This window comes from Anomaloglossus baeobatrachus, assembly GCF_048569485.1.
Source record: "Anomaloglossus baeobatrachus isolate aAnoBae1 chromosome 5 unlocalized genomic scaffold, aAnoBae1.hap1 SUPER_5_unloc_6, whole genome shotgun sequence".
Taxonomy (NCBI): Eukaryota; Metazoa; Chordata; class Amphibia; order Anura; family Aromobatidae; genus Anomaloglossus; species Anomaloglossus baeobatrachus.
The window spans coordinates 417,265-442,594 of NW_027441810.1; the positions used below are offsets into that span (position 1 = coordinate 417,265).

A 25,330-nucleotide genomic window follows, 5' to 3' on the forward strand; every position below is an offset into this window, starting at 1 on the left:
GTACAGAATTGGTTGATATTACCCCCATAACAGAGGCAGCAGCAGATTTCATTACTACATTTTTTTGCTTCTATTTTTTTTCCTATTTTCCTCCTCTAAAACCTAGGTGCGTCGTTTGGTCATAATAATACAGTAAGTTTAAAAAGAAAGAAAATGGTGCTTTCCATGACCAATTCTTACTTGAGCAATTGATTTTTGGATAAAACCCTTTGACTGATTAATGATAAAAATATTTGTCAAATTCTGAATGCAAGAATGGCTCCTCTACTGTGTGGGTTTTCTCATGGTTGGGAAGAATTGATTTACTAGTTAAACATTTCAGATAGTCACAACATGTAAAAGGTTCCTTCCCTGTGCGGCTTCTTTAGATATTTAACAAGATCCGATTTCTGAGAACATTTTCCACATTCAGAACATAAAAATGGATTATCCCCTGTGTGAAATTTTCCATGGTCAACAAGAGTTGATTTCCTAGTAAAACATTTACCATATTCTGAACATGAAAATGGCTTCTCCCCTGTGTGAGATCTTTGATGCACAAAAAGTTTTGATTTTCTAAATAAAACATTTCCCACATTCTGAACATGAAAATGGCTTCTCCCCTGTGTGATATCTTTGATGCAAAACAAGTTCTGATTTCCAATGAAAATATTTACCACATTCTGAACATGAAATTGGCTTTTCCCCTTTGTGAGATCTTTGATGCTTAACAAGATGTGACTTCTGAATAAAACATTTCCCACACTCTAAACATGAAACTGGCTTCTCCCCTGTGTGAATTCCTTGATGCTTAAAGGGAAGGTGTCGTCAATTTTTTTTTTTAATAACCAAAAAAATATAAAGTATTAATGATTTAATGTGATGTTTAAATAAAATTATTTGTTTTTAATTGAGAAAAATAGAAAAAAAAATAATTTAAGTTTGATATATTCCACTCTTAAACACTAGGGGGAGCAGCTGCTGAAATTCTACAGAAATCCTACTGTAGAACTAGCCTGGATTACAGCTGCAGTAAAAGTGGGCAGAATCTGCCCTCCTGTGTGTGATGTCACACCTCCCCCTCCCAATCTGGGTGTTTTCAACAGGATAAGGGAAAATGAAATGTAGGGACACAGTGTGGAGCCATTTTGTTGTGGCCACAGAGTGATTGATCCCTCTTTCACACATCAGTTTTTTGCCATCAGGCACAATCCAGTTATTCCCCAACATCTCTGCTTCCTGTCAGTGAGTGGAAACATTCCCCAACACGTCTGCTTGCCGTCAGTGAGTGGAAATATTCCCCAACATCTCTGCTTCCTGTCAGTGAGTGGAAACATTCCCCAACACGTCTGCTTGCTGTCAGTGAGTGGAAATATTCCCCAATATCTCTGCTTGCTGTCAATGAACAGAAACATTCACCAACATCTCTGCTTGTTTTCAGTGAATAGAAACATTCCTCAACATTTCTGCTTCTTGTCAAGTAATTGAAACATTCCCCATCTCTGCTTGCTGTCAATGAATTGAATCATTTCCCAACTTTTCTGCTCGTTGTCAGTGATTAGAAGCATTCACCAATATGACTGCTTGATGTCATTGAGTAAAAACATTCCCCAACATCTCTGCTTGCTGTCATTAAATGGAAATATTTCCCAATCTCTCTGCTTGCTGTCAGTGAGTGGAAACATTCCTCATCATCTGTGCCCCCATACTGTGCTGCCGGCTGGGATCGGAGGTTCAAGGTGACATGCAGCGAAGAGGGGTGATCTGTAGAGCAGTGCCGCTCCGGCTGCAGATCACTGCTCCCAGCAACATGCACTCACCTCAAACCCGCGCCCACAGCAGCCTGTCCTGTCAGCAATCACTAACAGCTGACGGAGGCCCTAAGTGAGTACACGCGGGGAGGGAGGGTTTTGAGCAGAGTGGGGGAGAGTTGAGCAGCAGAGTGGGAGAGGGGTGCACGGCAGAGTTTTGGAGGGGTGAGCGGTGAGCAGCAGAATGGAGGAGGGTGCGCTGCAGATCGGGGAGCAGCACGCCAGGATCACTAATGGTGCAATCACTGGTGCCCGGCGTCAGTACTCACCCCATCCATCCCGGCGGGTGACAGGCGGAAAGTGGAGCACACAGCGTATGCTATGTGCTCCACAAAAATGGCGCTGATCTCCTCCCTCTGCTGTGATCTGGACAGCCCAGGGGGCGCGTCCATTTTACAGCAGACGCCTTCTGTAATGTTACTAAATTGGGTCGGAATCCGACCACTGTCTTCTATGCCCAGGGGGGCTGCCATAAAGGAGGTGAGTAACTGTCGTTACAAAAACCAAATCCAAGATGGCAGCCTCCAGGGCTTCAGTAAAACTAGAGTTAAATAAAAACTAAACAGTGAATTTAATTTTGTATTAAAAATACTTGATTTCATAATCACTATTATTAATACAAAAATAAAAAGACCGTGACACCCTACCTTTAACAAAATCTGATTTCCGAATAAAACATTTCCCACACTCTGAATATGAAAATGGCTTCTCCCCTGTGTGAGATCTTTGATGCTCAACAAGTTCGGATTTACGATAAAACATTTTTTACACTCTGAACATGAAAATGGCTTCTCCCCAGTGTGAATTTTCTGATGCCTAACCAGATCTGATTTCTGAATAAAACATTTCTCACATTCTTGACATGAAAATGGCTTCTCCCCTGTGTGAATTTTCTGATGCCTAACCAGATCTGATTTCTGAATAAAACATTTCCCACATTCTTGACATGAAAATGGCTTCTTCCCAGTGTGATATTTTTGATGGTTAACAAGATTTGATTTACTGGTAAAACATTTCCCACATTTTGAACATGAAAATGATTTTTTTCTTGTAGGAGCCGATTCATGTTCCACATCTCTTCAGTAACTTTTATTTTGCTTACAATTCTATGATAAATCGGAATTTTGGACTGGTTTGAAAAGATCAGATGATAGACCTTTCCGAGGAAGGACTGGAGGTATATTTAGGTCAACAGCATGTTCTTCATATGTATCATGTGTGATAATTTGATCGCCTGTTTTAAATTCTGAAGATATTAGATTTCCATCTGAACTCCCAATACAGTCATCTGCTAAAAATAAACACAATGTTATTAGTTTTTAAATGATATTTTCTTGAAAGTACATTTATTGTTTTTAAGCCATAACATCAGATATTAAATTAGAGAAAAAAATATTCTGAATTGGTTTTCCAATTTTCAGATCTAATTTTTTTCCTTAAATAGATGTCTATCTGGCCATCCATTAAATGGAATTAGTCACTGGGTTTTGCTATCTCATCTCAGAACGGCATGATGTAGGGGCAGAGACCCTGGTTTCAGGGATGTGTCACTTACTTGGCTGCTTGCTGAAGTTTTGATAAACATCAGTTTAAGATCTACTAATTCCGGAAGTGCTGCTCTGTGTATAAACCCACCCACACCACTGATTGGCAGCTGTGTACAATAAGCATAGACAGAAAGCTACCAATCATGGGTGGGATGGGGCTATACAGAGCTTATGGAGATAGAGGATACATAGTAGAAGGTTTTCTACTGTAGTTCTCTAGTGAAAATCCCCTAGTGATAATACAGTGATTTTATCAAAATTATAGAAAGCAGCCCAGTAAATGACACTTCAGAGTCTCTCTCTGTCACAGCATTTGGCTGCGTACAATGCTCCCTGACTTTCTATTTTTCCTGCCGTCAGTATTCATTGTACTTGGTATCTCCTCTGCTGGGTTTTCATCCTTTCCCCGTTAGGACCTAAGGGAACTCTTCTTCCATTCAGCTGCTTTTCCCTTGGGTTTAAATAGTCTCATTTTCTCTGGACTTGTTTTGGTGATATTCAGTTCCTTCACAAGCTCTGGATGCAAGCAGGCGGCTTGCACACACCAGTAGGATTGTTCTTGCTCTTTACTGAACTTCTTACTGAGTCGTCTAGAAATAAGTTGTTTGTTGTTTTCCCTTGTTTGTTATCAGTGTGTGTCCTTTAGAGCTTAGTGGAGTTGATGAAGAGCTCATCCCATACGTTCCCTATTTAGGGCTCAGATCAAGGTAAGCCTAGAGTCAAGTATCTGACTTAGCCCATAGGTGTGGAGTCTATATAGGGTGCTGAGGGAACTCAGGGCCCAGTGATAGGCTTAGTCAGGGGTCACCATCTCCCCCTTTCCTAGGCACAGGGTTTTCCTTCCCTTTCGCTGTTCGCTTGGTACTTCACCGTACCTAGCGTGACACTGTCAGAACACAAGCAAGGTCAACGCACAGGAATCAAAATACAAACAGCACAGGAACCAGGAATACAAACTATCTCTGGCAGTGATCACATGACAGGAGGGGGAATAAGAAGGGTGTGGTGTCTTCCCATTGTCTGTAGGGGAATGATGGCAACTTCAGCTAGAAGACACACGCCACCTACAGTCAGCCAGTGGTACTGCAGGTTCCAGGGAAACCCAGCCTAGTGGATGAGCGGAGCTTGTGCTCAGCAGAGCCACGGGCACTGACTCCTCTCCCATCACAAGCACTATCCATGCTGGGAACACGGCGTCGCCTGGCGATCGGAGCAGAGGTCGCAGGGGTGGACTCCGATGGGGACATGACAGCCGCATGAAGTGTTTGAATGGCTTTCACGGGGAGATAAAAACATTGTTATAGGATGTATTGTGTACAAGGAAAAAACTCCGTCATCCCTCCCCCGGTAATAAATATTCTGTTAGTGGCTGGATGCATGTGGGCGGAGACCCGAACTGTCCAATCAGTGACTTTCAACGGGGTTCAGGACAAGTCCAGTTCTCAAACTGAACTTTATCTAATGTCCAACTGAAAAAGCTGAACCCAAACTTCAACGGGTCCGCTTATCTCTATTTGTGGGGATCCCCACAAAAAAATAATCTCTTGGATATCAGACAGATAAAATTCTTTAGTTTTTTATTACAACAATTATCCTTTGTAAAGGGATCATTTTTCTAACATAAAGAGCCCAATTTATGAGGGGGCCACTCCTGATTCATGAAGTGGTGCATGCCTCTTCATGAAGCTGGAGCATTTGACGAGTGGAATGTGCCTCCTTGTGCCATGCTAGAAATATTACTCCCATCAGGGACTGGAGTGAGATTTCTGGCATAGGGAACTCCGCAGCTTGTCATGAATTGAACTTAAGAAGCTGTGGTGTCACGCCCCCGTCCCACCCAAACTCTACAAATTTTGGAGTGAAAATGGTAAAAACCGCCAAAATTTGGCACAACTATGAATTGATCCAAATTTTTGTGACTTTTCAAAGCTTGTGTGACAACTTTTTGTCATAAAAGCTTTGTTAAATTGGGACCAGAGTAACTTAACAACTTCCACATATCCAGGATGCAGAATGCGATTAACTTCTTTCCTGTCACGGCTGGGGATAGAAGCTATAACAGCCGTATATTACAATACAAAGGGAAGGGGAAAAGAATGCCCTATCACTAGGGAAAGGGGGAAGTGGTGACCCCAGACAATACATCTCACCCTCACTGCCCTCACCAACCCTATATAGGGTCTGCACCTGTCGTCGAGCAGGAATACCTCACCCTAGGCAAAACCTGATCAGGGCCTAAGTAAGAATGGCAGGTATGAGCTCTTCGTCAACATCACTAATGCTAAGGGAGACAAAAGGAAACAATACAGGGAAGACACAAATGCTACCACCTGAGCCCAGGTACATAGCAAAAGTCAAACACTTATCTTAGGAACAGCTACTACAGAAGACTCTGGAACAACAAGAGGAAACGACTGCTGCAAACCACAGCCAAGTACAACTATAAACCACACCCAAAGCACCCTAGGGTGAGGTTTATAAAGGAAGTCAGAGGCTGGCCACAGAGGAAAAACTGACAGTTTCCCAGGGTCATAGAGTCCGCTGCTACAGAAACAGAGAACTGTCAGTTAACAACACGTGCTGCAAATATTTTGGATTTTCCAACACTTCTGCCACTGGATTGTCAGCCAGCTATGACAACTCCGTGACATCCCTGTTGGTATATGCAACAGATGAGGACTTCTTTAACGGTGTGAAGGAGGACTTTATACTGATCTAACAGTAGATGGCGATGTTGTGTAAAGATTCCTTACTCACTTTATTGTAAAAAGTCTCTTGTTTTTCTTTTTGCTTTCACTTTCTCTTCCAGATACAATGCTGTATTAGTGTGCAGATTTTTACCTCATGTTCCAGAAGGAAAGAGTTTGTTATCCCATGTGATCCGCTCTGTGAACTTTCTTCTGCAACTGGGAAACTAGAAGCTGTGCAACAATCCCCTCACTATTTTTGTGCGAAATGCCTACAGCTCTGCCTCAACTCAAGAAGTTCTGAGGCAAAATCATCACATCTAAACAATAGAGAAAGACAGGCATGAAGAATATATATACAAGCATTTATTAACAAAACATGTTTTGAAATGCAATTATATACAATGTGATATACTTCAAACCTTTCCCAAATGTTCCTAAAGGCTCTCGAAATACCCAACTTACTAACAAAGACGAGCCAGAATTTCCATTTTGTGGGATCTCAGTGTGCAGAGCGGGATCCCACAAATCGCTGCATCTGCTCTAAGCACGAGACATTGCTCTCTCAAATAATCTAGTGCTGTCACATACTTTAAGGTTTAACTGAACTGCTTAAGAAGGATGCTGCAGCGCTGGGGTCGTGGACCTCACTCTATCACTGTGAGTGATCGCTGAGGGTTGTAGCATCTCAGAACCTGGAAGTTCTTTTCAAGGGCCAATAGGGACACTTCTAAAAGTTTTGGTACGGGATTATATTTAGAAAATTCACTAATCCCCTGTAACAGTGTCAGCAGCAGATCTCCCCCATAACAGTGCGTCATAACCACATTTTTTGCTTCAATCTTTTTCCCTATTTTCCTTCTTCAAATCCTAGGTGCATCTTATGGTCCGAAAAATACGATAAGTTTAAAAAGAGAGAAAATGGTTCTTTCCCTCACTAATTCTTACTTGAGCAATTGTAGCCGATTTTTGGATAAAACCCTTTGAATTATAGTACATGATGATGGCTTCTCCCGTGTGCCTCATCTGACAACAGGACCTCATTAATCTTAAAACATTTGGCAAATTCTGAAAGCAAGAATGGCTGCTCCGCTCTGTTGGTTTTCTGATGGTCGGCAAGACTTGATTTACCATTTAAACATTTCAATTATTGACAACATGAAAAAGGTTACTTCCCTGTGCGGCTTCTTCATGTGTTTAACAAGATCTGATTTCTGAGAATTACATTTTCCACATTCACAACATAAAAATGGTTTATTCTGTGTGATTTTTTTGATGGTAAACAAGACCCGATTTCCTAGTAAAACATTTACCACATTTTGGGCATGAAAATGGCTTCTCCCCTGTGTGAGATCTTTGATGCCTAACAAGATCTGATTTCTGAATAAAACATTTACCACATTCTGAACATGAAAATGGCTTCTCCCCTGTGTGAATTCTTTGATGCTCAACAAGATCTGATTTCCGAATAAAACATTTCCCACACTCTGAACATGAAAATGGCTTCTCCCCTGTGTGAGATCTTTGATGCCAAACAAGTTCTGATTTCCGAATAAAACATTTCCCGCATTCTGAACATGAAAATGGCTTCTCCCCTGTGTGACATCTTTCATGCACAACAAGTTCTGATTTCCAATTAAAACATTTCCCACATTCTGAACATGAAAATGGCTTCATCCCTGTGTGATTTTTCTGATGTCTAACAAAATGTGATCTGTGAATAAAACATTTCCCACACTTTAAACATGAAAATGGCTTCTCCCTGGTGTGAAATCTTTGATGCCCAACAAGTTCTGATTTACGAATAAAACATTTCCCACACTCTGAACATAAAAAAGGCTTCTCCCCTGTGTGAATTTTCTGATGTCTAACAAGGTCTGATTTCTGAATAAAACATTTCCCACACTGTGAACATGAAAATGGCTTCTCCCCAATGTGAAATCTTTGATGCCCAGCAAGTTCTGATTTCCGAATAAAACATTTCCCACACTCTGAACATGAAAATGGCTTCTCCCCTGTGTGAATTTTCTGATGTCTAACAAGATCTGATTTATGAATAAAGCATTTCCCACATTCTGAACATGAAAATAGCTTCTCCCCTGTGTGAGATTTTTGATGCCCATCAAGTTCTGATTTCCGAATAAAACCTTTCCCACACTCGGAACATGAAAATGGCTTCTCCCCTGTGTGAATTTTCTGATGTCTAACAAGGTCTGATTTCTGAATAAAACATTTCCCACACTCTGAACATGAAAATGGATTCTTCCTAGATTTATTTTTTGGATGGTTAGCAAGTGTTATTCTGTGAGTAAAATATTTTTCACTTTCTGAGCTTGAAAATGGCTTCTTCCCTGTATGAGTTATTTGATGTTTAAAAAGATCTAATTTCTGAATAAAACATTTCCCACATTTTGAACATAAATATGGCTTCTCCCCAGTGTAAGCTTTTTGACAATCTGAATTTTGGACTGGTTTGAAAAGATCAGATGATAGAGCTTTCCTAGGAAGGACTGTAGGTATATCTGGGACAACAGCATTCTCTTCATATGTATCATGTGTGAGACTTTCATCATCTGTTATAAATTCTGAAGATATTAGATTTCCATCTGAACTCCCAATACAGTCATCTGTTAAAAATAAACACAATGTTATTATTTTTTAATGATATTATTTTGAAAGTACATTTATTTTTTTAAAACATAACATCAGAAATTAAATTAGAGAAAAAATTATTCTGAATCTGTATTTCAATTTCGAGATCAAAGAGTTACGTCTTTGTTAATTCAGACCTCCCATTCCTGTCTCCAAGATATCTCTCCAGTAGCACCAGTTCTCTGAAATGTGCTACAGTAAATAATCTGATTAATTATCACAATGTGACTGCAGATTAATGAGGGAAAGGGGGCTCCTATACTGCCGCTCATGCTAGGAGACCTTAAGCTATCCCTAACCTCTGAATTATCCCTGAAGGTGGAGATGCCAGAGTCTTGTGCTTTACTATTCTCCTGACCAGATCTAATCTGTTATCCCCCCAGGAAAAAAAAGACCAGGAGTATGATGGAAAGAGATTAAGACAGACGGGTAAACCAAAATTTACACACATTGAAAAGTCATAGAAATAAGCAGTGAGAGACTAAAAAGAAAAGCAAGAGCAGGAAGGCAGCAACAAAAAGACAACAAGGGTTAACACCACAACTACTCACACCAATAATGCACAACAACCACCAGTTAGTCTGTATCACAACACCTCACCAGACCAGTATAGATGAACAATAGCTGGCATTAATGGAATAGTCCTGCCAGCATATACAGAAGGGGAGAGAATGATACTGGCTCCCCTACAGCATCTAATCAAATACATTAACAAGCAGCCCAGCAGAGATTAACTCTTGCTAGCCTGACTAAGTCTGTGGCTCGATGCCTGTGTCTCCCTACGCTGCTCACAGACATCAGAGAAGTTAGCAGGAAGAGAGCAGTCTCCAAAGATCCTGATGCCACCATGACAGTTGGCAAAACCTGAAAAAATCTCCTTGTGACATTGAGCCACAAAATAGACAATTTCAAAGAGGTTTTTTTTTCGAAGACAAAAATAAAATAGTTAAAGCCACATGTAATAAAAAGCTATTAGCAGCTACGTGACAATTCACCTGTATTTGCTCCATTCCCCAGTTTCTGCTGCTATGTGACTGATCATCTGCATTTCCTGTATGAGCATGTAACCAAAGCGGACCGGCCATTAACTCCAATGGCTAAGCCATCCCCCTTCTCTGTCTTTGTAACACGTCCTCTCTGTGTACAGACACTGGTGACTGGTTCATGGAGATTTGTATACTGACCTGTTTTTGTTTGTTTTTTGTTACAAAACACAGTTAGATCATAAAAACACATCTGGTATTTTCATCATTTTTTCTCATTAGAGTGTTTACTGATTGCTCTAATTAATTTTATAGTTTGAGCTTGAGAAGATACAATACAGCAGCAATGGAGAACTTAGTGACCCTTCTACGTCCCAAATTCGCATCACAAGGCGCCGACAGGAGTTGGTATGCGCAAGTTGTGCGAGTTCCATTAAGATGACTCTGTCAAAAATTAACAGTCAAGTTTAAAAGGCTAAGAGCCGCCTCTGTTAGAGACAGATGCTGGATATTTAATGGGGTGTTGTGGAACTGTAACATTAATGGCCTAACCTTAGGCTTTGTAACTTTGCAAAGCAGGTAGCAGGGTCTTGGGTTTGTGCTGATAAACATTATGGCTCCAAATCATCAAGACCGGTGATGGACACTGAAAAATTACATCAGGGACTGGAGTGAGATTTCTGGCATAGGGAACACCGCAGTTTGTTATGAATTAGAGAAGCGGTGGCATCACACCCTTCTTCTGGCCAAGCTCTGTCCATTTTGGCAAAGCTGGTTAAAATTGGCGTGAACACCCACACACACACACACACACACACACACCAGCCTGTCTCCTCTTCAGCTTTAGACTCCTGCACTTAAGACCTTTGGTCACGTGATGTCATGTCAAAAAGGGCCTTAAGCAGTCCTATACTTGGTATATAAACATTGGGGCCCCTAGGAGGATTGGGGCCCTGTGCAATTGCCAAGTTTGCTCTCCCATTCCCAAAATGTCAGACCTGCATGCCAGCCTGTCTTCTGTTCAGTTCTTTTAGACTCTTGCAATTAAAAGACCTTTGGTTACATCGTGTCACATGATATTGAAGTCATCAAAGGTCTTTAAATAATCAACCTTAGAATACAAGTGATGGGGTCCCTAAGAGACTGGGGTTCCTGAGAAATTGTGCAGTTTGACTCCTCCCAACGCTGGCCCTGACTGTAACTAGGGCTTATTTTAAATCCCGTAAAATGATGCTACGGATTATTTTCTGGGTAGGTCTTATTTTCCAGGAAACAGCGTATTCATGAACCCTCTGCAGGTCTTTAAGTTGCTTTCATAACAACATAGAGAAGGCACTAGAAACAAACAGCAGAAGAAGCAGAAGCAAAGAAAATACAGCTGAAAAATACAGAGCAGAAAGTCTAAAAATGTAAACACAAAATTAGTGCAAAAAGTACATGAGTAGATATCTCTTACTGGATAGAGCTGGAGGAAACACATCCTGAGGAACATCGGGATCTTCTTGTTTACAGTCCTGTGGGAGAAGAGGACGGGGACATCTCTCTGGTGTTGTCCTCTTACTGGATAGAGCTGGAGGAGACACATACAGGGGCTGAATTCATTCCTTACATACAGATAATTATAGGCCGTGTGTATTTAGTCCTGTCTATTACCTGGTGATGTGAGGGGCTGGGGATCCTCCATCATGACGTCCTTGTACAGATCTTTGTGTCCTTCTACATACTCCCACTCCTCCATGGAGAAATAGACGGTGACGTCCTGACACCTTATAGGAACCTGACACATACAATGATACCGTCACCCCCGATCCCTTCATAGCGTTACTGTATAATGTCCCAGCATTCCCAGCAGTGTCACCTCTCCAGTCAGCAGCTCAATCATTCTGTAGGTGAGTTCTAAGATCTTCTGGTCATTGATGTCCTCATGTATCGGGGGGTGAGGTGGAGGCCCCGTGATTGGGCTCAGGGGTCTTCTCCATCCCTCAGACACAGGGGCCTGACAGCGCTCACTAGAGGTCTTCTTCACTACTGTGTAATCCTGGTTATGGAGAGACACAGTAATAAATCTCACTCCAGACATTTCCAGAGTCCTCACCTCTCCAGTTCTGTCCATCTGTTATTCCCATAGATAAGAATGATGTAATGTGACGTCATCAGAATCTCTCACCTCTCCAGTAAGCCGGAAGAGGATCTCTAGGGTGAGGTGTAATATCCTCTCCGCCATCTTGTCCCTGTCCATATCCATCCTTCACGGGGCAATAAGGAGAATTCTCTTCTACAGAAGATCTCCACTGAGAGGATCCGATATTATAAGGACCTGAATGGGAAGGAGATGAGCCGATATGTAAAATACTGCAGATAATAGAGGTGAGATATCACTTGGGAAGGAAAAAAAATTTCAACATGAAATGTGCTATGTAATAGTAAAACCGACCAATAAAAGTAGCACATTATTTTTATAGCAATATAAATACAATGAAAAGTGATGAATTATCCATATTGCACTTAGAATGGTATCAATGAAAATGTCGGCTCACCAAGAGAAAAACAAGTCCTCACTCAACTCCATCGACGCAAAAAGAATAATGTTACCGGTGTCGGAAAATGGCGACACAAACTGAATTTTTTTTACAAAAGTGATTTTTATTCACCACTAGAGATGAGCGAACCTGAAGTTCAGTGTTCAGTACAAACTCAGACTTATCCAAGAAGGTGCGGAGATCGGATGCTTTACGTATGACCGCTCACTTTCAGCACACAGTGTACATAGTAAAAACAACACTAAAAAACAAACAATAGTTGAATTTCATTTCTTTTCCCCACTATTTCACCGCACTTTGACTTTTTACTTAATTTCCAGTCCATTTTATGATAAAATTAAAAACTATGAGTAATTTTAAAAAAACCCAAAAACAATCCTTCATATGGGAAGGTAGGCAGAAAAATAAAAAAGCAGTGCAGCAACAAGCAAACATGTAGCAACGGAGAGGAAATCCGTCCATCTCTACATAAGGCAGAGATGGTTTATTACTGCCTCTGCCTTCTCTGTCACTGTATACACAGCTCTGCGGTGCAATGCAGCTGGAGCAGTGATGGACCTGACAGCGACACAGATCTCTATGTGAGAGCCCATCCACCATCGGTACTTGCCAACTGTAATTGTTTGGGGCCTGGTGAGTGCGATTTTTTTTGGGAGGCGTTTGTCTGCTTTCTTTTGAGGGTGTCCGTTTTCTTAAATAAAAGTTCTGCTGTATTTAACTTTTTTAGCTGCTTGGACACTTCCCTATGGAACCACAACTAGGGCTTTTTTTTGGAGTAGGGCTTAGGGTATGACCGCACTTTGCGTTGTCCTAAACGCATGTCAAAACACACCCTCTGGCAGTAATTGATTTAGCCCAAGTTAGTTTTGACCACAAATTAGCTCTAAAAACGCATGCGTATTTACCGCGTTTTAGATGCGTTTTTAGCGCTTTTTACATGCTTTTTCAATTGCGTTTTGAGAGATGTGTTTAGAACATAAAGACACTGCTTAATAAAGTTTAAACAGTCAAACTCAATGAAAAAAAGGAAGAAAAAGAAACAAATCTATATTTTTAAGAAAAATAATAGAAATAGACATATTTAATAAAATTATTGCGGTAATATTATATTTATTGCAAAAATAGCAATAAATTAATATTTTTCTTTATTTTAATTGTCGGACTGTGTGTGTGTGTAAAGGGACTTATGTAATCATTATTTTGATGTCCAAAAAGCATGCGTTTTTTAAGTCCAAAACACATGTTTTCTGCACCTAAAAAGCAGGTAAAACGCTGGAATTTTGATGTTTCTTGGTTATTGCCATTTCTCATAGACTTCAATGTTAGCAAAACGCACCCAAAATGGCAAAAACAATTGACATGCTGCTTCTTTGAACGCACAAAATATGCAAATTAAATGCTGCGTTTTAAAATGCAAAGTGCGGACAGGAATTCAACATTTTCCATAGACTTTGCTGGAAAATCAAAACGCATGCATTTTGGCATGAATTCGCTGCAGTTCAAAACGGACCTGAAACGCAGGTGAAAACGCAAAGTGCGGTCATAGTCTTATATTTTAATTATAGTCAAAAAAGCCCCAAAAATCCCACCAGGGCTTATTTTCAGGGTACGTCTTATTTTCGAGGAAACAGGGTATAAAGAGCTGACGGTGCCTCCTCCCCCATATACAGAGGATATGGTCACCGCGGAGTCATTATATCAGCCCCAGTTACAAGAGAAGTAAGATGAAAATAAAAATAAACTGAACTGACCCCCCCCCCAAATGTGTGACATATAGGAAAATGCCACTGTCAATCCAAATCTGTTATTAGCCCCGACCAGGTAAAAAAACAGCCATATATACAAAATAATAAGCGTTACTAAATAGCTATGAATATGTAAATGTGATCATAGACATATATTGAGACGGCGTCCAGCTTTCAGTCATAGGGGTGGCACTGATGTGGTTTTAGTCACTGCTCAGTATACCACGGCACTGACTGACAGCAGGTTCCAATGCTCAGCGGCTGTCAGTCAGTGTGGGGGGCAGGGTATATATGTGGTAAAAACAGACATTTCCCTTATTTTCTAAGCGGTATCGCTCGACATCAGACACAATGCTGAAGTTGGTTTCTTATTCATCCAGTTTCGTATTCGGTGCCGAAGTTGGTTTATTTTTAGATTTTTTTCATTTTTTTTTGTTTTGTTTTTTTTTACAGGTTTAACAGCAAACATAAAAAAAACACAAGAATAAAATACAATACAGTGCGGAGCCCTGATGTGAATACATTTAAAAGCAGCAAAAAAAGTATCAAACTGGCACAAAATGGGCATCAAAGCTCTTTTTTCACAAGGGTAACAGGAAAAAATGCAGCATACAATTTATTGTGCAGATTCTCCTGAGTACACAGATACCTCATATGTGCTGGAAATCAAATGTTTGGGTGCACGGCAGGGCTCGGAAGGGAAGGAGCGCCATTCCACTGTAAAATTGGCTGGATTCATTAGCGAGTGCCATGTCGCTTTTGGAGCTCCTGAGCTGCCTAAACAGTGGAGCTCCATCAAAAGTGATCACATTTTGGAAACTAGACCCCTCAAGGACTTTATCCAGGGGTATAGTGAGCATTTTGAACCCACAGGTACTTTATAGAATTTAATAAAACTTAGGTCGTCATATTGAAAATGTTCTCTTTTTTTCCCACAAAAATGTTGCTTTTGCACCAAATTTCTCACTTTTTCAAGTGGCAACACCAAAATGTGGATGCTACAGTTTGTAATCCAATTTCTTATGAGCGCAGTGATACCCCACATGTGGCTAAAAACCTCTGTTTGGACAAACGGGAGGGCTCATAACAGAAGGAGCACCATGTGAATTTTGGAAAAATTGAAAAAAATTGTGGGCACCATGTCGCATTTTCAGGACCCCTAAGGTGCCTATAAAGCAGAAACCCCCACAAGTGACCCCATTTTGAAAACTAGACCCTCAAGGATTTCATTCGGGGATATAGTGAGCATTTTGAACCCACAGGTACTTCACAAAAATGTTGCTGTAGTGCCAAATTTCTCACTTTTAGGTATGTGCCCACGACTCAGCGACACTGTATCTAGACGCAATGTCAGATTCCGTGCAGAGATGTGAGTATTGTCCACTGAAGAACGCAGCAGCCCGGGCCACAATCCAGGTTCAGGCTGCTGAGGACTTTAGCTCTATTTTCCCTTTGGACGAAACTCTCGTCTCCACAGCATAAATTGACATCCTGAGGCTCAGGAAGCCGCGCTGCAGGTCAGTTTATGCTAAGGAGAAAAACAAGCACAGTGGGCAGGAGATTTCCAAAAATCCTTCCATTGCGCTTGTACTGCACAGCGCAGCATTTTGGACGCAGCGAAAAGACTGTGTCCAAAACGCTGCAAACACTGATCGTGGACACTAAAAAGCTAGGATGGATGGATGGATAGACAAACACATATATAATGTCCCACACCCAGCATAATCTAAGCTGGCACCCTTTAGTGACTTTCATGTGGCAGTGAAGGGTGTTTACTTTATATTTAGCCACAAAATAAATAATTAAAAAAAAACTATGTGGGTTCCCCCTATTTTTGATAGCCAGCTAGGGTAAAGCAGATGGCTGAAGCCTGCAGATCACAGTTGGCAGCTTCACCTTGGCTGGTAATCCAAACCAGAGGGCACCCCACGCTGTTTTGTTTTTTTTTTAATTATTGATAAATAATTAAAAAAAAAACAAAACATGGGTTCCCCCCAAATTGGATCACCAGCCAAGGTGAAGATGACAACTGGCGTCTGGTATTCTCAGGGTGGGAAGGGCCATGGTTATTTGGCCCTTCCCAGCCTAAAAATAGCAGGCTGCAGTCGTCCCAGCAGTGGCGCATCCATTAGATGTACCAATCCTGGCACTTCACTCTGGCTCATCCCGTTGCCCTGGTGCGGTGGCAAACAGGGTAATAAATGGAGTTGATACCAGCTGTGTAATGTCACCTGGCATCAAGCCCTGGGGTTAGAACCGCTCTGCGCATGCGGACGATATTTTTCAGAGGATGAGTAGGGATCGCGAGGACAGATCAGCAGCTCATATTAGGAGACCGGGGGAGGACCAGAGAGTGACAGGGGGTGACTTAGCTGGACCTGGGGAGGACATTTCTGTCACATCCGACATGTCACATGTGACAGAAATCAGAGGAGGATGAATGCAGCGTGCGGCCACCATCATAGATGATCAGTATGAGGAGGGGGAATGGGGGGCACTTTGGCCAGATGGGGGACCGGGGGAGGGGATTTATCTCCCATCTGACATGTCTGATCAAGCAGTGCTGGCTCCTCCCCTTTATAATATGAAAATGTGCCTGATCAAGAACCGGAGTAAACTGGTCTGGAACTGGACATAAAGGGGTTAATGATAATGATGACCCCAAAATAATAGAGACCCTGCACCTACCTCCACCTGCAGAGCCGCACACTAGATATATAATACCCTGCACCTACCTCCACCTGCAGAGCCGCACACTAGATATATAATACCCTGCACCTACCTCCACCTGCAGAGCCGCACACTAGATATATAATACCCTGCACCTACCTCCACCTGCAGAGCCGCACACTAGATATATAATACCCTGCACCTACCTCCACCTGCAGAGCCGCACACTAGATATATAATACCCTGCACCTACCTCCACCTGCAGAGCCGCACACTAGATATATAATACCCTGCACCTACCTCCACCTGCAGAGCCGCACACTAGATATATAATACCCTGCACCTGCCTCCACCTGCAGAGCCGCACACTAGATATATAATACCCTGCACCTGCCTCCACCTGCAGAGCCGCACACAGATATATAATACCCTGCACCTACCTCCACCTGCAGAGCCGCACACTAGATATATAATACCCTGCACCTACCTCCACCTGCAGAGCCGCACACTAGATATATAATACCCTGCACCTACCTCCACCTGCAGAGCCGCACACTAGATATATAATACCCTGCACCTACCTCCACCTGCAGAGCCGCACGCTAGATATATAATACCCTGCACCTACCTCCACCTGCAGAGCCGCACACTAGATATATAATACCCTGCACCTACCTCCACCTGCAGAGCCGCACACTAGATATATAATACCCTGCACCTACCTCCACCTGCAGAGCCGCACACTAGATATATAATACCCTGCACCTACCTCCACCTGCAGAGCCACACACTAGATATATAATACCCTGCACCTACCTCCACCTGCAGAGCCGCACACTAGATATATAATACCCTGCACCTACCTCCACCTGCAGAGCCGCACACTAGATATATAATACCCTGCACCTACCTCCACCTGCAGAGCCGCGCACTAGATATATAATACCCTGCACCTACCTCCTCCTGCAGAGCCGCACACTAGATATATAATACCCTGCACCTACCTCCACCTGCAGAGCCGCACACTAGATATATAATAACCTGCACCTACCTCCACCTGCAGAGCCGCACACTAGATATATAATACCCTGCACCTACCTCCACCTGCAGAGCCGCACACTAGATATATAATACCCTGCACCTACCTCCACCTGCAGAGCCGCACACTAGATATATAATACCCTGCACCTACCTCCACCTGCAGAGCCGCACACTAGATATATGGCTGCTCTGTGCTTACAGGACCTGTGATGATGTCACATGGAGGGGAGGAGTCAGGGGTCACATGATCAGCTCCTCAGTGTATGCAGGACTCTGCTGTGCTGGTTGTCATGGTGCTGGATGAGGGGAAGTTTATGTGTGGGGTCAGGAGGGGTTTACAGTGTGGATGTAGCAGAGCCGTGTGTGTACGAGGTGTACGGAGCGGAGCTGTGTGTGTATGAGGTGTACGGAGCAGAGCCGTGTGTGTACGAGGTGTACGGAGCAGAGCCGTGAGTGTACGAGGTGTACGGAGCAGAGCCGCGTGTGTACGAGGTGTACGGAGCAGAGCCGCGTGTGTACGAGGTGTACGGAGCAGAGCCGTGTGTGTACGAGGTGTACGGAGCGGAGCCGTGTGTGTACGAGGTGTACGGAGCGGAGCCGTGTGTGTACGAGGTGTACGGAGCGGAGCCGTGTGTGTACGAGGTGTACGGAGCGGAGCCGTGTGTGTACGAGGTGTACGGAGCGGAGCCGTGTGTGTACGAGGTGTACGGAGCAGAGCCGTGTGTGTACGAGGTGTACGGAGCAGAGCCGTGTGTGTACGAGGTGTACGGAGCGGAGCCGTGAGTGTACGAGGTGTACGGAGCGGAGCCGTGTGTGTACGAGGTGTACGGAGCGGAGCCGTGTGTGTACGAGGTATACGGAGCGGAGCCGTGTGTGTACGAGGTGTACGGAGCGGAGCCGTGTGTGTACGAGGTATACGGAGCGGAGCCGTGTGTGTACGAGGTGTACGGAGCAGAGCCGTGTGTGTACGAGGTGTACGGAGCGGAGCCGTGAGTGTACGAGGTGTACGGAGCGGAGCCGTGTGTGTACGAGGTGTACGGAGCGGAGCCGTGTGTGTACGAGGTATACGGAGCGGAGCCGTGTGTGTACGAGGTGTACGGAGCGGAGCCGTGTGTGTACGAGGTATACGGAGCGGAGCCGTGTGTGTACGAGGTGTACGGAGCGGAGCCGTGTGTGTACGAGGTGTACGGAGCGGAGCCGTGTGTGTACGAGGTATACGGAGCGGAGCCGTGTGTGTACGAGGTGTACGGAGCCGAGCCGTGTGTGTGTACGAGGTGTACGGAGCGGAGCCGCGTGTGTACGAGGTTTGCGGAGCGGAGCCGTGTGTGTACGAGGTGTACGGAGCGGAGCCGTGTGTGTACGAGGTGTACGGAGCGGAGCCGTGTGTACGAGGTGTACGGAGCGGAGCCGTGTGTGTACGAGGTGTGCGGAGCGGAGCCGTGTGTGTACGAGGTGTACGGAGCGGAGCCGTGTGTGTACGAGGTGTACGGAGCAGAGCCGTGTGTACGAGGTGTACGGAGCGGAGCCGTGTGTGTACGAGGTGTGCGGAGCGGAGCCGTGTGTGTACGAGGTGTACGGAGCGGAGCCGTGTGTGTACGAGGTGTACGGAGCACAGTGTGGAATACAGGACAGGCGTGTAACAAGTGTATATTGTTGTTATGTTCGCTGGGCGAGCAGAGATGTTAGTGAACCCACTGGGCCGCAGCACACACAAATCCCAGAGGGGCTTGACTACGGACCTGAGCCTGGTCTTCTCCAGCCCCTATTGATGAGAGTGTTACGCTGCAGGTCTGAGTCCGGGTGCCACTTGGGAAGATTGGTGCTGCGTCGGCCGGCCCCAGGGGTACGGGAGCGACAGTCTCTGGTATTAGGTTCGGACAGCAGCTGGTGTAGAGATTCCATCCAGGATGGACGGATGGATGATACAGGAGCAGCATCTGGCGTGGATACATGAACGGACTGGTATGTTGTAGGCCGACCGGCGTGTCTACTTGTGGCTGCAGGGGATGATACTTTGTAGCAACAAGTATCCTGGTAAGCAGCTGGGGTAAAGGCTCGCAGCAGCAGGTTCGGATACAGCAGCAGGTTCGGATACAGCAACAGGTTCGGATACAGCAACAGGTTGGGATACAGCAGCAGCACACTGTAATGCAAACAGGTATAAGCAACAGAACTAGCACAATAAGACAGCGGCAGCAGCACAGAGCTGGGGAACCGGACTACAGAAATGAATAACTCAAACTCATTGCCCAGGCAACTCTCAAAGGGCAGAGTTTCCTTAAATACCTGCAGCCTCCCAGCTGACCTTCTGGGTTAGGAGGACGCTGTCTCTTTAAGAAAGGGGGTGTGGGTGCGGGTGCACCCTACAGGCCTGGAGCCTATCAGGAGTACAGATGCTCTGTGAGGCTGCAGCATGGGTCAGGGACGGGCCCAGCATTGCAGAAAGCCTGGACAGGTGAGGGAACTGACGTCCTCACTGGTGGAGGGGAGCAGGAGAGTGCGAGGACGCCGGCCGACATGGGCATTACAGATGTCTTCCAAATATACAACAATGATGGATGAAATTGTGACAACTCTATTTTCTTCCCCTTACATCTATTGATTAATTCTCTATTGATCTTTTCTCCCCTTTATCAGTGAATACCATTTATTTTTATCCTTTATCAAGTAAAATAATAATTGCAGATAGTGAAAGTCATTCTTCTGTTACCCAAATCTCTGCTGAACATTACACAATGCACATATCACATTCCTCTAAATAATGGGGACAATCTAGTTATACCTTTATCAATCCATTCTGTGACATTCCCAAAGTGCTCACAATTCCTGTTCTTCCAGATCAGAGCACAACATAAGTAATAATCTATACTAAAATGGATTTTATTTCTGTCCAACACTGATCACACATTTTCCCACTCCACATTTGTCCCCTGTTTGTCCCAGGAGTCCCACTTCTAGGGGAGAGCGATTGCCGCCTTTCTCTGCACCATGATAGACATTTGGCTCATAGCACAATGTCGGGTAAACACCTTCTTTCACAAAGGTACATCTTGAAGAAAATCCCTCACAATAACTATTGCACGGACGCTGCAAATATCTACAGATCTGGAATCTCCAGACTGTAATCCTGAGAATTTAAAGAGACAATGGTCATTCTAATACGTCATTCAGAGAATTTTGGAATTCAGAAAATGAAGAGGAGGAAGGAGAATCAATAAGAAGGATATGAAAAGATCTCCAATACAGAAAAAGAAAAAATGAACTTCAATTTGAGTGAATTTATGGATAATGTGTCATGAGTGTGTCCCGCTCTGAGGAGACCTCTGGTGAGTCTGGGATCAGAAGGTCACAGCTCCTTATTGTTCACAGGTCTACTACTTGATTTGAGGGAATCTACTTTCTTTTAGTGCTGTAGGGGTTAAGGACTCTTTCCTACCTGGCTATCATTTTGTAGTCTTAAGGGGGCTTTACACGCTGCGACATCGCTACCGATATATCGTCAGGGTCACGTCGTTAGTGACGCACATCCGGCGCCGGTAGCGACGTCGCAGCGTGTGACACCAAGGAGCGACGACCAACGATCGAAAAATCGTTTAAAAACGGTGATCGTTGACACGTCGCTAATTTCCTTAATATCGTTGCTGCCACAGGTACGATGTTGTTAGTCGTTCCTGCAGCACCACACATCGCTGTGTGTGACACCGCAGGAACGAGGAAACTCACTGTCAGAGCTGGGCTCTCTCTTACTCTCAGGTGGATGTAGTGGATCGGCCGATTCTGAGTGTGACGCTTCAACAAACCAAGACAAGACGTCTGTAATCTGTTAAAAATCAATCTAACACTGTTTATTATTGGTTACTTGGGCTTTTTATACCCTTTAAGCTGGTTACATAATATGAGACATGTGATATAATTGCACAATCTTAGGCTGCTTTCACACTACGTCTTTTTAACATGCGTCCTGAACGTTTTTTTGCTGCAAAAGCGGATCCTGCTTTTACAGCAAAAAATGCATGCAAACGCATGTGTTACTTTGCAGGATCCTGTCACTGGATGTTTAGGGGCGGGCATTGGAGTCATGTGATCGGGAGTGAGGGGAACTAAACGTGCCAGACTGGGAGCCGGCATCTGACAGCTGCGAGGCTCGTAACCAAGGTAAACATCGGGTATACTTGCTTGGATACCCGATATTTACTTTGGTTACAAGCGTCTGCAGCTGCTAGGAGCCGGGCTCCCTGCACACGTTACCAACGTAAACATCGGGTAACTAAGATAAGTGGTTACCCGATATTTACCTTGGTTACGAGTGTCCGCAGCTCTCAGGTGGGAGAGAGAGACAGGAGAGGGAGGGGGAGAGACAGAGAGAGAGGGAGGAGAGGGAGGGGGAGCGAGGGAGGAGGAGAGAGATAGACTGATCACGGAGGCTGGTTTCTGGGCATGCTCAGTAGAGCAAGCAGGATCCTGCCTATCAGCATGCCAGCGTTCACATGCGTTTGCATGCTGTTTAGTCAGGATCCAGCAATTTGCAGAAGTTGGACGCAGCTCAAAAACGCTACAAGTAGCGTTTTTGAAAGATGTTAAAAAACTACAACTCGCTGGATCCTTACTGTAACGCACGCAAACGTAGGTGAACGCATGTTAACGCGAGTCCATTGCAAATACATTGAAATGAAAACACATTTGCACTGGATCCGTTTCTGCGTTAAAAAAACGTTCAGGACGCATGTTAAAAAGACGTAGTGTGAAAGCAGCCTTAGGTGGTTACCAAATATCATAGGTCAAGGTTAATTTTTGTTATACTTCTGGGAGATAAACAAAGAACTGTCCAAAATTAGGTTCCCAGAAAGTAACATGCCAGAAGTATGTCAGAGAGATATGTGAGGGAGTACAAGTTTCAAGGAGTAAGCGGATATGATTATAATAGAAATGAATAGCATTGAGCTGAAAGGATGCAAGGGTTTTAAGGGATGTGATAAGAAGTATTATGCCAAGTCTCATTTAACAATAAGACATATTTTGGGAAAAGAGACAGAATTAGTCAGATTTTTGGGAGCCAGACAGGAATTAGTCAGATTTTTGGGAGCCAGACAGTATATTCTAAGAAAAGTACATATTTGTTAAAGGACATATTCCAGGAAACAAGTTAGCAAATAGCAGATGTTGTTTTTGTGAAAAGTTCTAGATAGAACATCAATTACATCATATTCTTATATAAGAGCAGACAATATGGTGTACAAGCAGACAAAATGGCTTCTCTAACAATTCCCTGCGTCCACCGGCAATGCGGAAGGAAGGAGGTGGGCGGGTTTTACGTCCCGCTCATCTCCGCCCCTCCGCTTCTATTGGCCGGCCACTCAGTGACGTCGCTATGACGCTGAACGCACCTCCCCCTTGAGGGAAGGTTTGTTCGGCGGTCACAGCGACGTCGCTGACAAGGTATGTGCGTGTGACGCTGCCGTAGCAATAATGTTCGCTACGGCAGCGAGCACCAAATGTTGCACGTACTTCGTGGGTGGGTGCTATCGCGCTCGACATCGCTAGCAAACGCTAGCGATGTCGCAGCGTGTAAGCCCCCTTTAATCTCAGGTGCATCTGTTTTGTGACCACTCCACTTCATTATGAAAAGTCACATATTTTACCATCTGACGCTGGTTATAGATTCTCATTATATGCTGACCTCTTTGGAAGGAGCCTGTCTCTGGAAGAAGCTGAGGAGTTGTGACAATTGCAGCTGTGGTGTTTAGCTGCATTGGAAGACCTTGAAGTGTTTTTCCTTCTTGTGTCTATTTTCTCTGTCTCTGTCTCCTTTACCTTGTGTTGTATTATTGCAGTGGTGAGACTCCTGCTCTCGCTGGCCTTCTCACTACCAAGGGTGTGTTCAGGGTGAGTGAGGGCCTAGGCACGTGATAACAGGGGGAAGGGCCCGTATAGGGACATTAGGGAGCGTAGGGTACAGTCTCAGGTGAGTTGCAGGAGGTGTCACCTGTTAAGTCTCCCTATCATTAGGGCTTTCATTTTTTTATGATTTCCATTGTTACCCTTGTGTTATGCTGCATGTTAAGCATCTCTGGTGTGACATAATGCTTTAATGTTTTGGTTTTGGCAATCACTCTTTTGACACCAACTGGCCTTTCTCCCCCGCACTCCCCCTTCAGGACAGCAGACAGGGCGGGTAAACAGAGCAGGATGGAGCCACACAGGTCCACTCTCAATACACAAGTCACTAAACGTCCAGGGCATTTCTCCAACTTTGATTACAGATATTTCAGCACCCATCTTTTCCCCTCACCCTATGATGGCACCCTTATATCGTGGTGCCCTCATGGGTTCGGAAAAAACACATTACCGGTAAGTAATTACGTATTTCTACAACAGGTGTAATAATACAGCATCCTAGTGCCAGTATGGCACTGCCTTTACTTCATATAGCAAAATCCTGCTGGTTGGTTCTCTTTAAGATTCCTTTCTCAGAAGCTTTTATTATGAGGAGAGCATGTCTAGTTTTACAGTGGGTACAGAAAGTTTTCAGACCCCTTTAATTTTTTCACTCTTCGTTTCATTGCAGCCATTTGGTAAATTCAAGAAAGCTGATTTTTTTTCTCATTAATGTACACTCTGCTCCCCATCCCCCATCTTGACAAAAAAAACAGAAATGTAATTTTTTTTTTTTTTGTAAATGAAATATCACAGTCATAAGTATTCAGCCCCATTGCACAGTATTGATTAGAAGCACCCTCCTTTTGAGATAGTACAGCCATGACTCTTCTTGGGATCCTGGATTTGGGGATCCTCTGCCATTCTCCTTGCAGATCCTGTCCAGTTCCGTCAGGTTGGATGGCGAATGTTGGTGGACAGCCATTTTCAGGTCTCTCCAGAGATGCTCAATTGGGTTTAGGTCAGTGCCAGTGTAACGCCTGCCTGGATCCACAGACTCAGACAGGCTGTAATGGACAGGCTAGAGGGAAGCCACTCACCAAGAAGGACCCCTAGAACCCTGAAACCCTTTAACCCCTATACAGGAATTTGATATTATACAGGGCCCAAGGTGATCACTACCTGCGGAGGGCTGCAGTCCGAGAGAGTAGTCGTCAGGCAGGGTCAAACCAGGAATTCCAGAACAGGGACAAAATCGGCAGGCAAGGACGTAATTAGCAAACGAAGCAGAGGTCAAATCCGGATCGGGCAGCGAGGCATATAAACGACAGGCAGAAGGGTAGTCAGAACACAAGCAAGGTCAGCGCACAGGAATCAAAATACAAACAGCACAGGAACCAGGAATACAAACTATCTCTGGCAGTGGTCACATGACAGGAGGGGGAATAAGAAGGGTATGGTGTCTTCCCATTGGCTGCAGGTGAATGATGGCAACTTCAGCTGGAAGACACATGCCACCTACAGTCAGCCAGTGGTACTGCAGGTTCCAGGGAAACCCAGCCTAGTGGATGAGCGGAGCCTGTGCTCAGTAGAGCCACGGGCACCGACTCCTCTCCCATTACCAGCACTATCCATGGTGGGAACACGGCGTCGCCTAGCGATCGGAGCAGAAGTCGGAGGAGCAGACTCCGGTGGGAACATGACAGCCAGTCAAGAATGGTCACAGAGTTGTTCTGAAGCCAATCCTTTCTTATTTTAGCTGTGTGCTTAGGGTCATTGTCTTGTTGGAAGGTGAACCTTC

The 25,330-nt window shown here is 44.3% G+C and overlaps 1 protein-coding gene and 1 pseudogene across 1 annotated transcript in view; both read right to left on the reverse strand.

Moving 5' to 3' along the window:
- Positions 1-217: 217 nt before the first annotated feature.
- LOC142259293 (uncharacterized) lies at positions 218-6,183 on the reverse strand (annotated as a pseudogene).
- Positions 6,184-6,443: 260 nt separating this feature from the next.
- The window catches only part of LOC142259294 (uncharacterized), a 130,799-nt gene continuing 111,912 nt past the window's right edge, over positions 6,444-25,330 (reverse strand). Inside the window, 1 exon segment of the mRNA XM_075331768.1 lies at positions 6,444-8,468. Coding sequence (XP_075187883.1) covers positions 7,279-8,468 — 1,190 coding nt within the window. The 3' untranslated portion in view covers positions 6,444-7,278.